The 16,582-nt window shown below is 44.7% G+C and overlaps 1 protein-coding gene across 1 annotated transcript in view; it reads left to right on the top strand.

The window, feature by feature from the left end:
- Positions 1–16,582, top strand: part of FAM72A (family with sequence similarity 72 member A) — a 99,932-nt gene that overhangs the window by 40,760 nt on the left and 42,590 nt on the right. The window contains exon 2 of the mRNA XM_044076845.1: positions 13,805–13,882. Within this exon, the coding sequence (XP_043932780.1) occupies positions 13,805–13,882 (78 nt within the window). The remainder of the gene's footprint in view (positions 1–13,804; positions 13,883–16,582) is intronic.

Below are 16,582 nucleotides of genomic sequence, written 5' to 3'. Positions count from 1 at the left end.
CATTTTTACCTTGAGCTAATAAACTGTGTTGACCTCCAACCCAAAACAGTTGAATTTTAGTCCCAGCTCTAATTGTGCTTACACGTTTTGTATATAACTATTCCTCTCTCATTTCTCAGGTAAGGGTTTGGTGTTTGCCTCTAAGCAATCTAGAAATATATGCTGCTTTAATCACCCAATATATTTTGACCAAATTCTTCAAAAAGCTTGGAATAAAATTTGCATATAAAAAAGGCAGATGTTAAGTTGTCAATCTCGCCTTCATTCTTGCTGGATGGGTTCGGAGCCGAACCTCGGCTCCAACTTGGCCACTTACTAAAGCTTGAGAGCTAATTTTACCGGCTCGAGGCAACCCTATATCCCATGATGATAGGCGATAACTACCCAGATCTCGTTTGCCGCTTTCGCTGACGAGGTGCGTTTTACCGGCTCTTGGTAAGTGTTGGGATTTTCATTACTTCAAAGTTACTTTTGTACTTAGCCTTCCCACCCCCTTTCTTTGTTTAGTTTAGCTAAAAGTTATATTACGCTCCTTTTCCCGTTAGTTCTAAATTCTTTCCCCTTTTATCCAATTTAATCCCTCCCCCTACTTTAGACCTTAGGCCTGCTCCTTTCCTAATTCCTGACGGGGATTCTCTGCTGTGTCTGTGGTGCGCTTGTGTATCCCTGTTTAACTAGTTTGTTTGGATTGTGTGTGTGTGTGTGTGTGTGTGTGTGTGTGTGTGTGTGTGTGTGTGTGTGTGTGTGTGTTTTTTTTACTTGTGCCTTTACTTCGACAGCACTATGTCGAAGGACACAAAGGTCTCAGGCTTCAAGAAGTGTGACTCGTGCTGTCAGAAGATGTCTCTGACAGACGGTCACACTTCTTGTGTTTACTGCCTGGGACCCCTGCACCTGCAGGACTCTGGTTCTGTGTGCCATGCATTCAGCCCAAGAGTCCTGCAGGAGCGCAGGAATAAATTAATCTTAAGGGGCATATTAAAGCCCGAGGTCTCCCTGCCCAAGTCTGTGCCGGGGAAGCCCTTGAAGCCAGCAAAACCGTCAGCTCCGAGTCCTAAGCCTTCGGCTGCTGGCTCATCATCTGTGGCAACATCAGCTCCGGCTGGAGCCGATGCTTCTGTGCCACAGCTTCCAACTTCGGCTCCACTCTGCGCCGATACTGCTGAGCCTTTACTTTCACAGTCGGTTCCAGCTGGAGCCGACGTATCTTCGGCTCCATCCATCTCAAGAAAAAGATCCAGATCTCCATCTTTGGAATTGATCCATTTGGCTCCAGGGTTGCCCTTGCTCTCGGAGCAGAGCCATCAGAGCCGTTCTTCTCGGTCATCCAGGCTTTCCGACCATGGCCTCGAGAGAGTGGTCAGTAGACTGTTAAAGTCTCAGGCACTGGCCCAAATGCTTCATAGCCTGTCTCATCAGACAGTGGCTATTTCAACTCTACCTACTATTCCTCCTTTGACTCTCCCTCAGAGTTCGGTGCTGGAGCTCCTCGGAGCCGTGACTGTTGTGGCGTCGGAGCCGATACCTCCCCCTTCGGCTCCGTCGTCTTCTGCTCCGATCTCCTCCTTGATGTCTTCATTGGAGAGATCCGGGCGTCTGGTCTCTCTCGCCGGCTCCGAGGGGGCGAGTGGCATCGGACCCTTGTCCGACCCCGTTCTCCCTCTTGGAGCGTCGGCGCTGATGAGCTCGGCCCCGACATCGGCTTCGGAGCCATCCCTGTCGGTGCGGCCTGGCGTTCTTACCTCTTCAGAGCGGGAGCCCTCTGGCCTATCTGATAGGGGAGCCTTCGAGGGTGATGAGGAGCGTACTAGCCCCAGGGCACGGTCAACAGTCAGCTCCATCAGCTCCTCCCACTACAGTGCCTGCTGACGTCTCTTCCCACTCTCTTGCTCCCGGACCCAGAGATCCAACGCCTCAGGTTTCCCCACTGGGAATATCTTCCTCTTCCGAGGCTTCTCCTGACCCATCAGGTGAACCTCCGCACAAGAGGACATGTGGACTCCCCTGAGTCCATTACATCCAATACCGACTTCGATGAGTCTGAAGGATCCCCAAGGTCCCCTTCTGAGGATGTCTCCTTCTCAGACATCCTTGAAATCCTGAAACAGAGGGGGAACTGGTCTTCCCTTAATCCTTCTGAGGACTAGTCGGTTTACCTGGAGGCGTTTGGTTCTCAACCCTCCACCTCCTGGGTGTCTCTGCCTTTTGACCCCCTTATGGACGTGGTGGCACGGAAGGCGTGGACAGCCCCGGATTTGGTGGAACCCACCCCACGGAGGCCTTCTAAATTTATTACGCCTCCAGCGGATAGGCAATTTCTAACAAAAGGTGTCCCGGTTGATGCCATGGTGGTGGCTGCAGCCACCAAGAAGGAACTAGCCGATCCTTCAGTACCTGTCTATCCTCCTAACAAGGATTCTAGGACTATGGATAGGTACGGCAAACGGATGTTTTCTTCAGCGACCTTTGCCATGCGGTCGCTGAATTACTTGTCACTTCACCCGCCTTCAGAGAGATGTTCTCAAAGAGTTGGGTGACGTTTTACAGGATCCGTCAGCTGCTGGGTCCCAAGATAAAATCAACTCATAGCCGGGAACCCTAAACTCCATTGTTAACTCCTCCATGCGGCTCATTTCCTATGCAGCCGATGGAGCGAGTAGGGCTGCAGGCACAGGTGTGGCCTTAAGGCGTCACACATGGATGCGGCTTTGTAATTTTGCAGACCCCTTCAAGGAGTCCTTCACTAACTCCCCCTTTGATGGTTTGACGTTGTTCGGCCCTCAAGTGAAAAACACCTTGACCAGATGCGAGCAAGATGGCAAGACTCTTTCTGCCGTAGGAGTCCATTTCTCCACCCCTTCCAGACCATATCCTAAGGGTCAAAAGGGTGGAAAAATGTGGTTCCACAAGTCACAAGGAGTCACGCCTGATGCAAGAGGTCAGTTTACCCCTAGAGGCAGAGGGGGTAACAACAACAGACGCCACCCAAGAGGCAGAGGGGGTCCGCAGAATCAGGGTAACGGAGAGTCTCTCTCTGACAAACCCTTCCAACATCCCTGAGATGTTGCCCGACTGTCCATCTTCGGAGGCAGTCGGGGGAAGATTATCGCTGTACCCAAAAGCCTGGCTCTCCCTCACTTTAGACAAATGGGTACAGTCGGGTATATCCGAGGGTTACAAAATTCCCTTTATCCAAACCCCAACTCAACAAAAGGGAACCCTTCCAGACGTTCCACCCAGTCTAAGGGAACAAGCAGTGCTAGAAATTTCAAAACTACTAGCAAAAAGGGCCATCCAGCCAGTCTCAGCAGACCAAATAGGATCCGGAGTCTACTCAAAGTTCTTTTTGGTACCAAAAAAAAACAGGGAACTGGAGACCAATATTAGATCTCAGCAAACTAAACAAGTTTGTAAAAAAGACAAGATTCCAGATGGTCATGCTACAGTCCATTCTACCCTTTCTGGGCAAGGACAATTGGATGTGCTCTGTGGACCTTCAGGACGCGTACTATCACATCAAAATTCACAGGCGCTCCAGGAGGTTTCTCCACTTCCGGCTGGGGGCCAGTCACTACCAATTCAGAGCCCTGCCCTTTGGTCTCACTACAGCCCCTAGAGTGTTCACCAAGTGTATGGCAGCGGTTACGGCTTACCTGAGGCGTCAAGGATTCCAGGTGTTTCCATATCTAGACGATTGGCTCCTCACCGCCACCACCAGGCATCAACTTCTTCAGGCCAGAGATTACACCATCCACATTTGCAGAGGGCTAGGAATCTCTATAAATTTCGAAAAGTCTGCCTTGTCGCCTTGTCAATCTATTACCTTTACAGGCGCCAACTTGGACACCGTGCAGCTTTCAGCAAAGCTAACAGATCAAAGGATTTTAGATATCCAAAATCATGTCCATGTTCTGCTTCAGAGCGACAGAATTCAGGCCAGGTATGTCCTGAAAGTATTGGGGCTCATGGCGCCGCCATCACACTTCTTCCTCTTGCCCATTTTACATGCCTTCTACAGTGGATGCTTTTCGCCCAGTGGTCTTTGCAACAACTTCCTATGCACTACAAGATCATGATAACTCAAATTAGCAAAAATCATCTCTCTTGGTGGATGAGCTCCCATCAAGTCCATCAAGGCAGACCCTTTATTCCCCCCTCTCCGGTCGCCACGGTCACATCGGACGCCTCCCTGATCGGGTGGGGGGGGGCATTTTCAGGGCAGGACAGTCCACGGCACATGGCAACCTTTCGAATGCCACCTGCAAATAAATGTCCTGGAGATGAGAGCAGTGCTTTTGACGTTGCAAGCCCTCCAAGACTCTCTTCCCCTGGGGACTATTGCAATCCGAACGGACAATATGTCCGTAGTGTGGTATATCAACAAGCAGGGCGGAACTAAGTCCTATCCCCTGTGTCAAGAAGCTCTCAGACTTTGGCAATGGGCGATCTCTTCTCAGTGGTTTCTGATAGCAACGCATATCCCCGGGAAGTCCAACATCATAGCGGACAGGTTGAGCAGAGCTATCCTCATGCCACACGAGTGGTCTCTCAAGCAATCTGTGATGGAAGAGATTTTTCAGAAGTGGGGCCTTCCTTGCTGCGATCTTTTTGCTACACCTCAAAACAGCAAATGCTCTGACTTCTTCACTCTCTTCCCCCTGCCAGGCCATCCCCCCAGAGACACTTTAGTCCACGATTGGCCTCAGGGACTTCTTTACGCCTTTCCACCCCTTCCGTTAATATCACAGGTAATTCAGAAAGCAACCGCCTTGAGAGCCAAGATGATTCTCATTGCCCCTTATTGGCCTCGACAGATATGGTTTCCGTTCCTGCATCGTTATCTCTTGGAGCAGCCTTGGCATCTGGATCCAGTGCCAGATCATTTGGCCCATCAGTCGGGGCAGCTGCACCAATCCCTTCATTCTCTCAACCTCACTGCTTGGTTGCTCCACTTCCGTCCCTAGCCAGGCTTCCTATGATTTCAAATCCCGTCCGGGATATTATAGTAGCTTCCCTTAAATCTTCTATCAGAAGGATTTACACTAGTAAATGGCAACGTTTTTCCTTCTGGGCAAAGGCTAGAAATATAGATCCGTTCACTGCTCCAATTCACTCGGTCTTAGATTTCCAAGCTGAAATTTTTCATTCAGGGTCTTCATCCTCCACAGTAAAAGTTCAGTTGGCAGCCATTTCAAATTTTCACATAGGTCTGTCGGACTGCAGCATCATGTCCCATAAGCTTTGCAAAGCATTCCTGAGAGGTGTCTTTTTACTCAAACCTCTGATCAAAGATCCTCCACCACAGTGGAATCTAAACTAGTTTTAACATCCTTGATTCTACCTCCCTTTGAACCTGCAGCTTCCTGTTCACTGAAATTACTTTCCTGGAAAACACTCATGTTAAGTTGTCAATCTCGCCTTCATTCTTGCTTGATGGGTTCTTTAGCTCAAGAACTCCTTTTACCAGCTCGAGGCAGCCCCATATCCCATGATGCAAGGCAGGAAGTATCCAGATCTAGCTCCTGGTAAGTAATTCACATTTGTGACATTTAAGCCCCTTTTAGTTAAAACTAATTTGTTTTGATAGTTTAACTTTAAATTTAACTTTTCTGACAGAATTCCTGTCTCTTTTAATTTTTTTAGTCAGTTAGTTTCCTATCCCATCCCCTGTTAGGGTGTGTGTGTTGGTGTTTTTACTAAATACCTTTTGGTATTTGTTTAATTTAATTGGACTGGTGTGTGTGTTGTGTTAAGGCACCATGTCTAAAGAGAGGGTTTCAGGTTTTAAGAAGTGTGACTGTCAGAAGATGTCTCTGACAGACGGTCACACCCTCTTCACCTGCAGGACTTTGTCACTCCTTCAGCCAGAGAGTCCTGCAGGAGAGGTTGATTCTCAGGGGTCTTCCCTCAAAATCAACTAAATCTGCCAAGACCCAGGCTTCTGTTTCTAAGCCTGTGGCCTCCACTGTGGTGTCGGTTCCAAGATGGCCCATTCCAGGAAGAGGTCCACCTCTTCTATCATCTTCAAGGTCATCCAGGTTGTCAGATCATGACCTAGAGAGTGGTCAGTAGATTGCTCAAGTCACAGGTACTGGCCCAAATGCTACACAGTCCGGTTCCTCCTTCAACTCTACCCCAGAGCTTGGAGTTGGAGTCTTTCCATGGTCTCCTCCACATCTGCCTCGAGACTCCCCTGGAGTTCCTAGCTCTTCGGACCTGCCTGGGAGGGAGCATTCGAGGTGATGAAGAGTGTACTGGCCACTAGTATCAGTCAGCAGTCTCTTCCCGTACCTCCTCCCTCTATTGTACCTGTTCACATGTCTGCCACTTCTCTTGCTACAGGACCCAGACATCCTCCGCCTCAGGTTTCCCCATTGATTCTCCTGATGTTTGGAGATCCTCCTAGGAAGAGGACTTGTAAGAGGAAGCATGTAGACTGATACTGACTTTGATGAGTCAGAGGGATCCCTAGATCCTCTGAGGATGTCTCCGGAAACTGGCCAATCAACAACCTCTGAGGATGAGTCAGTATACCTAGAGGCCCTCCACCTCCTGCTCCTGACTCTGTAGTGCCAGTCCTTAGGACTCCTTCTGAATTTATAACGGCCCCAAGTGACAAACTATCCCTTGCCAAGGGTGTCCCGCTGATGCCATGGTGGTGGCTGAGATCCTTCTGTGCGCCCATCCTCCTAATAAGGACTCTAGGACCATGGATGATGTTTTCCTGAATTATCTTTGTCACTTCACCAGACTCCAGAGAGATATCCTGAAGGAGCTGGGAGAAGTAGTTCAGGATCCTACAGCTGCAGGGGCCCAAGAAAAGATTGGCTAGGAACCCTCAATTCCATTGCTAACTCCTCCATGCTAATATCTTATCTTCACAAATTCTCCCTTTGATGGGTCAGCTTTGTTTGGCCCTCAGGTGAAGGAAACCTTGACCAGGTGTGAGCAGGACGGCAAGACTCTTTCTGCTGTTGGAGTCCGTTTTTCCACCCTTCTAGGCCTTATCCCAAAGGACAGAAGGGTGGGAGAGGCAGAGGGGGTCCAAGAACCAGGGCAACAGGAGTCTCTTCCTGAGAAGCCCTTTCAGCATCCCTGAGGTGTTGGGAAGATTACCACTGTACCCAGAAGCCTGGCATTCCCTCACTCAAGACAGATGGGTACAGTCGATCATATCCAAGGGTTACATAATTCCTTTCGAGGAAAGTCCTTCCCCTCAAGTTCCCTTCCAGATGTACCACCCGGTCTAAGGGACATTGCAGAGTCAGAAATCGAAAACTACTGCAAGAGCCATTCAGCCAGTTACAATAGACCATTCAGAGCCCAGAATCTACTCAAGGTTCTTTTGGTGAGACTGGAGACCAATATTGGATCTCAGCAGACTCAACAAGTCTGTCAGGAAGACAAGATTCGAATGGTCACTCTTCAGTCAATTCTGCCCTTCTTACAGAAGGACAACTGGATGTGCTCAATAGATCTTCAGGATATCACATCAAAATTCCAGGAGATTTCTGGTCCAGTCATTTCCAGTTCAGAGCCCTGCCTTTGGTCTCACTACAGCCCCAGAGTGTTCACCAAATGCATGGCAGTGGTCACGGCTCACCTGAGACTGGCTCCTGTCAGCCACCACCAGGCATCAGCTTATACAAGCCAGGGATTACACAATAGACCTTTGTTCTCATTTAGGCATCTCAATCAACAAAGTCATCCTTATCGCCCTGCCAGTCTATTACCTTCATAAGACACTGTTCGGATGTCAGCTACCCTTACAGAACAAAGAGTTTCAGACATTCAGACTCATGTCAGGATCATTCTGGCCAGCAAGAAAGTACAGGCCAGAATGGTTCTAAAGTCTCATGGCTGCGGCCATTACTCTTCTTATTCTACATGCGCCTCCTTCAGTGGATGCTGTTCACACAGTGGTCATACCAGCAAACCAGATTCTGGTGACACAGACATGCAAACAACATCTTGCTTGGTGGATCACATCGTCTCAGGTTCACCAAGGCAGAGCCACTGTCACCACGGATGCCTCCCTGATCGGGTGGGGGTCATTATCAGGGCAGGATGGTTCATGCAACCGGTACCATCTGCACATAAATGTCCTGGAGATGAGAGCAGTGCTTTTAATGTTGCAAGCCCTCAACGACTTTCTTCCCGTAGGGACAATTGCAGTCCACACAGACAACATGTCTGTAGTTTGGTATATCAACAAACACAGACTTTGGCAATGGGCGATCTCCTCTCATCGGTTTCTGGTAATATCCTGGGAAAACCAACATTATAGCGGACAGATTGAGCAGAGCTATCCTCATGCCTCACGAGTGGTCTCTCAAGCAATCTATAGCGGAAGAGATTTTTCTGGAATTTTGCTACTCCCCAAAACAGCAAATGTCCAGACTTCTTCAGCCTCTTCCCTCTATCAGGCCATCCCCCAGAGACGCTCTGACCCAGGATTGGCTCAGGTGATCCAGAAAGCTACCGCTTTGAGAGCCAAATTGATTCTCATTGCCCCTTACTGGCCTCGACAAGTTTGGTTCTCCATCGTCACCTGTTGGTGCAGCATCTGGACCCAGTGCCAGATCTACTGATTCACCAACTGCACAGGTCAATTCCTTCTCTCAACCTCACAGCATGGTTGCTCCACTTCCTTCCTTAGCCAGGCTTCCTTTGATCTCTAACCCAGTTAGAGATATCATAGAAATCCTCTACCAGGAGGATTTACACAAGCAAATGGAATTATTGGGCTAAGGCCCAAAATATTGATCCTTTCACTGCCCCTGTTCAGGCAGTTCTGGACTTCTTAGCAGAGATTTTTAATGCAGGCTTTCAACAGTCAGAGTTCAGTTGGCTGCTATTTCTAATTTTCATGTCGGGATAGCAGATCATAATATTATGTCCCATAGACTCTGCAGGGCCTTCTTGAAAGGAATTTTCCTACTAAAACCTCCAATCAGGAATCCTCCTCCTCAGTGGGATCTAAATTTGGTGCTGACATCATTGATTCTTCCAGCTGTTTCTTGTTCCTTGAAATATCTTTCTTGGAAAACTTTATTCCTAGTGGCTATTACATCTGCCAGGAGGGTGTCGAACTTCATGCTCTTTCAGTTCTATTTGATTTTTCACAAAGACAGAGTATCTTTGAGAACTAATCCATCCTTTTACCTAAGGTAAAACAATCTGAATCAATCCATTGATCTATTCTTTCCTAACTATTCAGATAGAGCTGAACAAAAGCTACATTATCTTGCAGCTCAGATATTATTTGGACAGAACAAAAATTTAGAAAATCTGATCAACTTTTTGTTTCCTATGCGGATAATAAAAAGGCCTTCCTGTTTCTAAAGTGACTTTGTCCAGATGGCTTTCTTGTCATCACTGAAATTTATACGATCAGGGAAAACAGCTGTGCTCAAAACCTAAAGCACATTCAACTAGGAGTTTAGCTACTTCTACAGCTTTTCAAGCTAGACTGCCTTTGGATACTATTTCCTCACACTTTTGTTTCCCATTACAAATTGGACTTGGCCTCCAGGGACAGAGCCAGTTTTGGCTCTACAGTCCTCAAGAGTTTGTTCCATTGAGCCACCCAGGATAGAGGTGCCTGGCCTGGACAGACCTTGTATAAGAAACTATTATGCTAAGACCATTCAGACCTGGTCCTTTTTCCATCTTCTTCCTTTGGGAAGTTGTCAACAAACGAGATCTGGGTACTTCCCATAACTTCTTCCTGGTCGCTGTTGCATCTGCTAGGAGAGTATCTGAACTTCATGCCCTCTGCATTCGTCCTCCTTACTTAGTCTTCCACAAAGACAGAGTTTCTCTAAGAACGAACCCCTCTTTTATACCCAAGGTGGCTTCGCAGACAATTTTAAATCAATCAGTTGACCTCCCAGTTTTCTTCCCTAATTATACGAACAGGGCGGAGCAAAAACTGCATTGTCTGGATGTTCATCATCAGCTCCGATATTATTTCGACAGAACTAAACAAATCAGGAAATCTGATCAACTCTTTTTATCTTATGCAGAAAATAGAACAGGCTTTCCAGTATCCAAGGTAAACTTGTCTAGGTGTCTCTCTTCTTTGATCACGTATATTTACCAACTCAGAGGTAAAGAATTGCCTTCTAGGCCAAGAGCCCATTCAACCAGGGCACTAGCCACATCAACAGCCTTTCAAGCCAGACTACCAATAGACACTATTTGCGCGGCAGCCACATGGGCTTCTCCTCATACCTTTGTATCGCATTACAAATTGGACATGGCCTCCAGAAACAGGGCAAATTTTGGTTCCACCGTTCTCAAGAGTCTGTTCCAATGAGCCACCCAGGATGAAGGTGCTAGGGACGCGGTCCCATCCAGCAAGAATAAAGGCGAGATTGACAACTTAACATTGAGAAGTTATGTACCTACCATAATGTTCCATGTTAGTTGTCTTCTCTCGCCTTCTTTCTTGCGTCCCGCCCGCCATCCCCCTAGCCTGGACAGACCGAGAAGTTTTTCCCCTTCTTTGAAGGGTCCTGATCTTGCACTTTCAGCCAAATACCTTGTCCTAGGGTAGCTTCAGCTTAGACAGCGATCCTATCGGGGTTATCCTTTCCTCCTCCTCTCCAGTTGGAGGACTATATTGCCTAGGTTGTTTTTCAGCTACCAAACGAGATCTGGGTAGTTATCGCCTAGCATCATGGGATATAGGGTTGCCTCGAGCCGGTAAAATTAGCTCTCGAGCTTTAGTAAGTGGCTGAGTCGGAGCCGAGGTTCAGCTCTGAACCCATCCAGCAAGAAAGAAGGCGAGAGAAGACAACTAACATGGAACGTTATGGTAGGTACATAACTTCTCATTCTCTAGTGTTCTTTCCATTAACCTATTTACAAGTACCAATTTGCTGCACATTTATGGACAGACTTGACATAAATCTGTGTTCAAATTCACAGACTGCTTCTGCATCACACATAGCCTTTCTCTGTGAAGTCCATTTATAGTGATACACCACACAAAACCCAAACACTAACCATCTCAAGTGCAACAAGGTCACTGTCGATCTGCCTCTGTATACTTATGTGCTTCAGTTGCACGTGGCACATGAAACAAGGTCACTATCAAGCTGCTGCTGTATACTTGCACTATGTGCTTTTGTTGCAAGTGGCACATCAAGCAGACTGCCTAAAGCATCTCTCAGAAGTTCACAAAGACCAAGCTCCCATGATGTCCAGTCGGATTTTCCCAGTAAACAAATGTAAAATAAAAATTAAATAAAAAATTATCATTTGCTATAGTGTCTGAAAATTTGCCCAGTGGTAGTGTAATCATGCTAGCCACTTTTTGCAATCACCAAATACTCGAACAATCATATGTTTGTGATGGTATTGTCTAGCAGTACTGAGGGGAGGGCCTCTGGAACAAGAAAAACAAATTAACTGAAAAAAAACATAGCTAGTACATGAGATGAAGTTTAATAATTTATTTCGAGGGACATTTCCATCTCTGTGAATGGATCTGAGTACTGCTGCAGTGATCGCCAAATATTCTGGCAAAGGCACTGGCAAACTGTTTCCTAATGCTTTGCAATTTGGAAAACTTTATTAAAAGTAGTCTTTGGATGAGAAGACAGCTCTCAATAAGACAGAAACCAGATTCAGTGAAGCTGTTTCACAAACAAATCATTCTTGCATCACTAAAGATATGTACAGTGTTAAAATATTACACAGTTGGTAGAGAACTGTGTTGTATGGTGATTGGTGCATCATGGAGAGTCCCCTTCTAAATATGTAGAGAGAGACCACTACAAATCTTTGTTTTGAACACATCAGAGCCTTCTACCCTGTTATCTCAAGTCCATAGGAATAATGTTTTATTTTACTCTCAAACCCTCAGTTTAACCCTCTAAGAGTTCTTATCCTCTTAGAACTGATCTTCTGTCCTTCAACTGTATAGGCTCTTTAAACCATCTACTAAACCAAATTAAGGGTAAAAATTACTTTTCTGTGTAGTTAGTGTGCAATTGTAAACCCTAATACGGAGATTAGATCAGCCTGTCACAAGACTAAATGAAAACAGATTAATTGTAACCATCTTGACACAAAATCTTCTCAGGATGTTTTGTGTATAAAATAGTAAAATAAATTTAAATGTAAAAGCAGAAATGCAAATTTTTTTCACTCATTATTATGTGGTTATTGAAATATTCAAAAGTTGTACACCAAACTCTACAGAGGTAATGATCTCATGAAAGTAAGTTGCTGCATAATGAGATTTTTAATACTGACCTCCAATAACTCAGAAGTAATTTATAATGTTAAGCTGTGAGTTTGAAAACTCTGTTAGTATGTTGTCTGCGTGATCATGATTGTTTTAATATGTTGCCCAGCAGTGCCAAACGTATCCACCGAAACATTGCTTCAAGCCTGAAAATGTAAGTATTCATCCTGTTTCATTCAGTTAAATGAATGGTCAAGTTAAATGGATCCAGCTGTATGCACTCCTACTCATGACAGTTCAATTAGCTGTGGGGATAAGAAAAGAGAGGATTGTGCCATATGTCCACCCATCTAAAACAGGATGAGTTTTATTCACAGGGCTAGGACTGGACCTTTATCAGCTGCATTAGTCACGTGTCTGCCTAACACAACTTCACCAGTCAAGTGCAGGTGTAAATGAAATTCCTGCTGATTTTAGCTGCTTTCAGACGATTGTGTTGCTGACACCTAGAATGCCATGTAAAACAAGCACTAGTTTACATATTTGTAAGAATGACTTGAACACATATTATGGGAATAACTGTTTGTGTTACATTGGAATGCTAGAAGGGCATTATTGTCCATGCCTGAGTTATTTGTATGTATTGTATAGCTAGTTATCCTGCAAATTTTTGGTTTAAAGTGTGCAAATTCCCCTGGTAGCACACAACATTTTCTGTATACCAGTTTGCAAAATACACAAGGCATGTACTTTTTTAAATATTCACTAATCAAGATTTCTAATCAGTCCTTTGATAGTCCATCTTCAGTTCCCCTTGACATATTTGATTTATGTCCTCCCTAAAGCAAATATGTTCATGCATGTCAAAATCAAGTTTTGCATTCACCATTTAAAATGTTGCAAAATATCATTTTCTTGTTTTGAGTGGTTGTAGCTACTTTACCAACATTTCTGAACTAAATGTGCAAAGTATTTACCTAGCACTAAAACTGCCCGTGTATAAATCACTCGTTTGCTTCTGCATATGTGGCATCTTCATGTCCTAGATTATAATATAAGCATTTGGTTACTTGGAAGAGGTCACTTGAAAAGCAGTCACTGTACTAAGATTCATTCTTATGTTAGTTTGAATATATCATCAATGCAACCTTACCTGCTCTGAAATAGCCGACTCTCTTGTTCTAAGTTTAGAACAATGTTTTATTTATGGTATTTTGTGGTGATGAAGGTATGCAGAGCAAGTTATTCAATTTTTGATTCCATGAGATCCTTATGCTAATGTATTCATGACCTTTTTTACTCCTGTAAACCTTTCAGCTTGGAGGTTCTCTATTGGTATGTACTAACAAGGTAAAACCTACTAGGCATGCTTGTTTTCCAGGTGATCTAGAAGTCTTGAGCTGGTTCAATGATTTGGATGGCGTCTCCCAGCATGCATCAGGAGCTTATGTAGTTGTGACATTCATCAGCCTGTAGATCAACTATTTAGCTGTACTATGACCAAGGGCACCTATATCTCATAAGTATAATTCTAAGACACTCTTAACCTGCTGTGACTCACCACTTGTTAACGGACACTTTCTTTTACTGTTCTTGTTCTTGCAGTGCAACTGATTTTGTTGGAACTTGCTACTCCACTGAAATATGCAAATGCAAGCTGAAGGATATTGCATGCTTGAGGTGGTAAGTATTTTATACTTTCTGTTTTTTAAAATAGCATTTTGGAAATACCAGGTCCATATAATGGTGCCCCAGTGGTTTGTAGGTAGTACTAAACTAGCTGGCCTTGTTTAAGTTTTACCACCTTCCCACTTAGTGTTAGATTGGCTTTACCCATCCCATGCTCAAAAATTTTATCTTACCCCTAATGAGAATAACTGGGATCATACCATAGATAATGTGAGAGGACTCATGCATGGGATAAAACATTTAGGAGTTGCCTCTGTCTGTAAATAGTACAATGGGCAGTCCTGGGGTAACATTTCTGTTTCCCATCCAGAGATTCAATTTGAATATATACATTGATTAGCTTTGTTTTACATGGGTGGGTAGTCTGTTCCATAGCAGTGCTATCCTGGGTGAACTATACATGTCCCTCCAAACCATTCTGTTGCAGATGAGGCTTAAATCCATAGACTGAGTACTTCTGATGCCATTTGACTTGCTGATGTGCACAAAATCCATCAGTAGTGGGTCGTTTTAGGGTTTATTTTATTTAAAAAAGCATCTAGTTCCACAAAATAAATTACTGCACTTTCATTGTGAATAAGCACTGTGGCCCAGTCACAGAAACAGACTGCTAATAATGTGTGGGATGTGAGGCTCTTTAAGTATCTGTTCCTGAAATGGTGCCATAATTGTAAGAGTATTTAACTTGTACTTTAGTCTTTGCAGTAAAGGTAGATGGGATGCCTCATACCTGGGGTGGATGAAATATTGGACTCTTTGGCACCCAGCCGTGACTAGGAATGGTAGGATACTCAGTCTGTGCAAGGTTTGGTGAAGAAACTGCCATTGTGGGAGAAAGAAGGCACTAAAAACAGAGGGGTATCCTTAGAGTGACAAATTAAGTAGAGGTAGAGTTGATGGGTTTTACTGTGCTGGAGCACCATGACTGTAATCACTTGTTCTTGATATACCCTACAAGGGTTGGGGGTGGGGGGAGTCTCAAACAGCTGGTACTAGAACCCACTCTTGAAAGGCAGTCTTGCACCTGGTGTTCTCAAAAGGAGAGAAGGTTTCAGAACTTGGGAGTAGGCAGCCTTGGGACTAACTGATTACCCCAAGCCATATAATTGACCATCAGTTTAGACCAGGAGCAGCTTGGGCTTTAGAGAGCCAAGTCTGGCAAAATGGAAAACTGCTTCAGAAAAACTCCAGTATGCATACAAGAGGAGGAGGAAGACTGTGGTAATGCAGCAACACTGCCATCATGGCTGCAACAAGGTGGTGCTAATGAAAGTAATCTGCAAATCTTAGAGGAAACATTGTTTATTAAGGTGCCTTTGGACTGAAACATTTAGGAAGTATAAGGCATGGTTGTAGCTATAGATGTAAGGAAGCGTACATTATTTATGCTAGGGTATTACAATTGATTTTTAGGGAGCAGTACATTTTATCTGATGTAGGGCCCCAAATGTTCTATCTTCAAGCAACAAAGAAATTGGATGGATATGCATGAACATGCAAAGAGGATGGCTGTATCCAGCATGATATATCCCCCTAACCTTTGCTAGGTATCCAATTAAAAGTTTGATTTTGGAGTTTGTAGTAGATGTGCTGCATCTTCAATCCCTTATTAAGGTTTATATGCTACAGAAAATAGTTGGGTTATCTTTAGGGGTTAGCAACACATGATTTCACTGTACAAATCAGAAGTATGGGCTATTCCTCTTGTGTAAGTAAAAGAAAGGCAATGAAGTGAAATATACCAAATGAACCATGAAAGTCAGTCTCAAAGCCAAAAGGAAAAGATGGCAAGCAGAATCAGGAGAGAACCTTTTCTGAATTGACTAAAAGATCAATGAAAGGCAAATATACTAATTTTGCAGAAGGACTGAGGATGGGCAGAAAAGATGGTGAAAAATAGGGCTAAATGAATATCTTGGTTTCCATGAGTAAAAATAAAGGATTTAGTAGAAAGTATAGTTGTATAAAAGTTTACTATAACAGCAGATGTCCTTCTCTTCACTATTGCAATATTCTTTACTAAAGGGATTCCCTGTCTAGGGCAGACCAACATCCAGCCAGCATACCAAAGCCTTGGGATTTTAAGGATGTCGTACATTTCCTGCATCATCCCCACTCACAGTGTAGGACATAAAGGTGATGTATGGACATAACATACCTCCAAACCTGAATAGCCCCAGGAGGAACAGTCTAAGGAACATGTGCATACAGAAGGAAAAAATGAAGAGAAAAAGGGGGAGGAGGGAGCAAATACCAGAAAAAAAGGTGACTAAAATGGATCAAAACCCTATCACCTACAGTGTCAGATGAAGAGTGGACAAGTGTGGTTGGATGAGAGAACTTTTGTCTTGTGTGAATAGGTCTATTTTGTGAGGTAATTTATGGTGATTGCCCTTGACAAGGTGCAGAAGAAGAGGAAACAAATGCTGTCTGAGCCAAAAGGGAGTCACCAACAAGATTTTGGGAGAGTATTGTTCTATCTTGAACAAGAACTTCAGTATAAGAGGAATAGGAGGGAAGGCATAGAGAAACATCCCCTTCCACGAAAAGAGAGGGGGTCCACCTTCCATGCCAGAGGACTTGGGAGTCTGGAGCAACAGAGAGGAAGTTATCTGTTCAGAGGGGAGGCAGAGAGATCTACTTGAGGAGTACCCTACTGGTGGACAGTGTCCAGAAGTACATCTCTGTGAAGCA

The sequence above is a fragment of the Protopterus annectens genome, chromosome 7.part0 (genome assembly GCF_019279795.1).
Source record: "Protopterus annectens isolate FY-2018-M chromosome 7.part0, PAN1.0, whole genome shotgun sequence".
NCBI lineage: Eukaryota > Metazoa > Chordata > Ceratodontiformes > Protopteridae > Protopterus > Protopterus annectens.
Note: the sequence above shows the minus strand (reverse complement) of the source record. Positions and strands in the feature narration are given on the sequence as shown.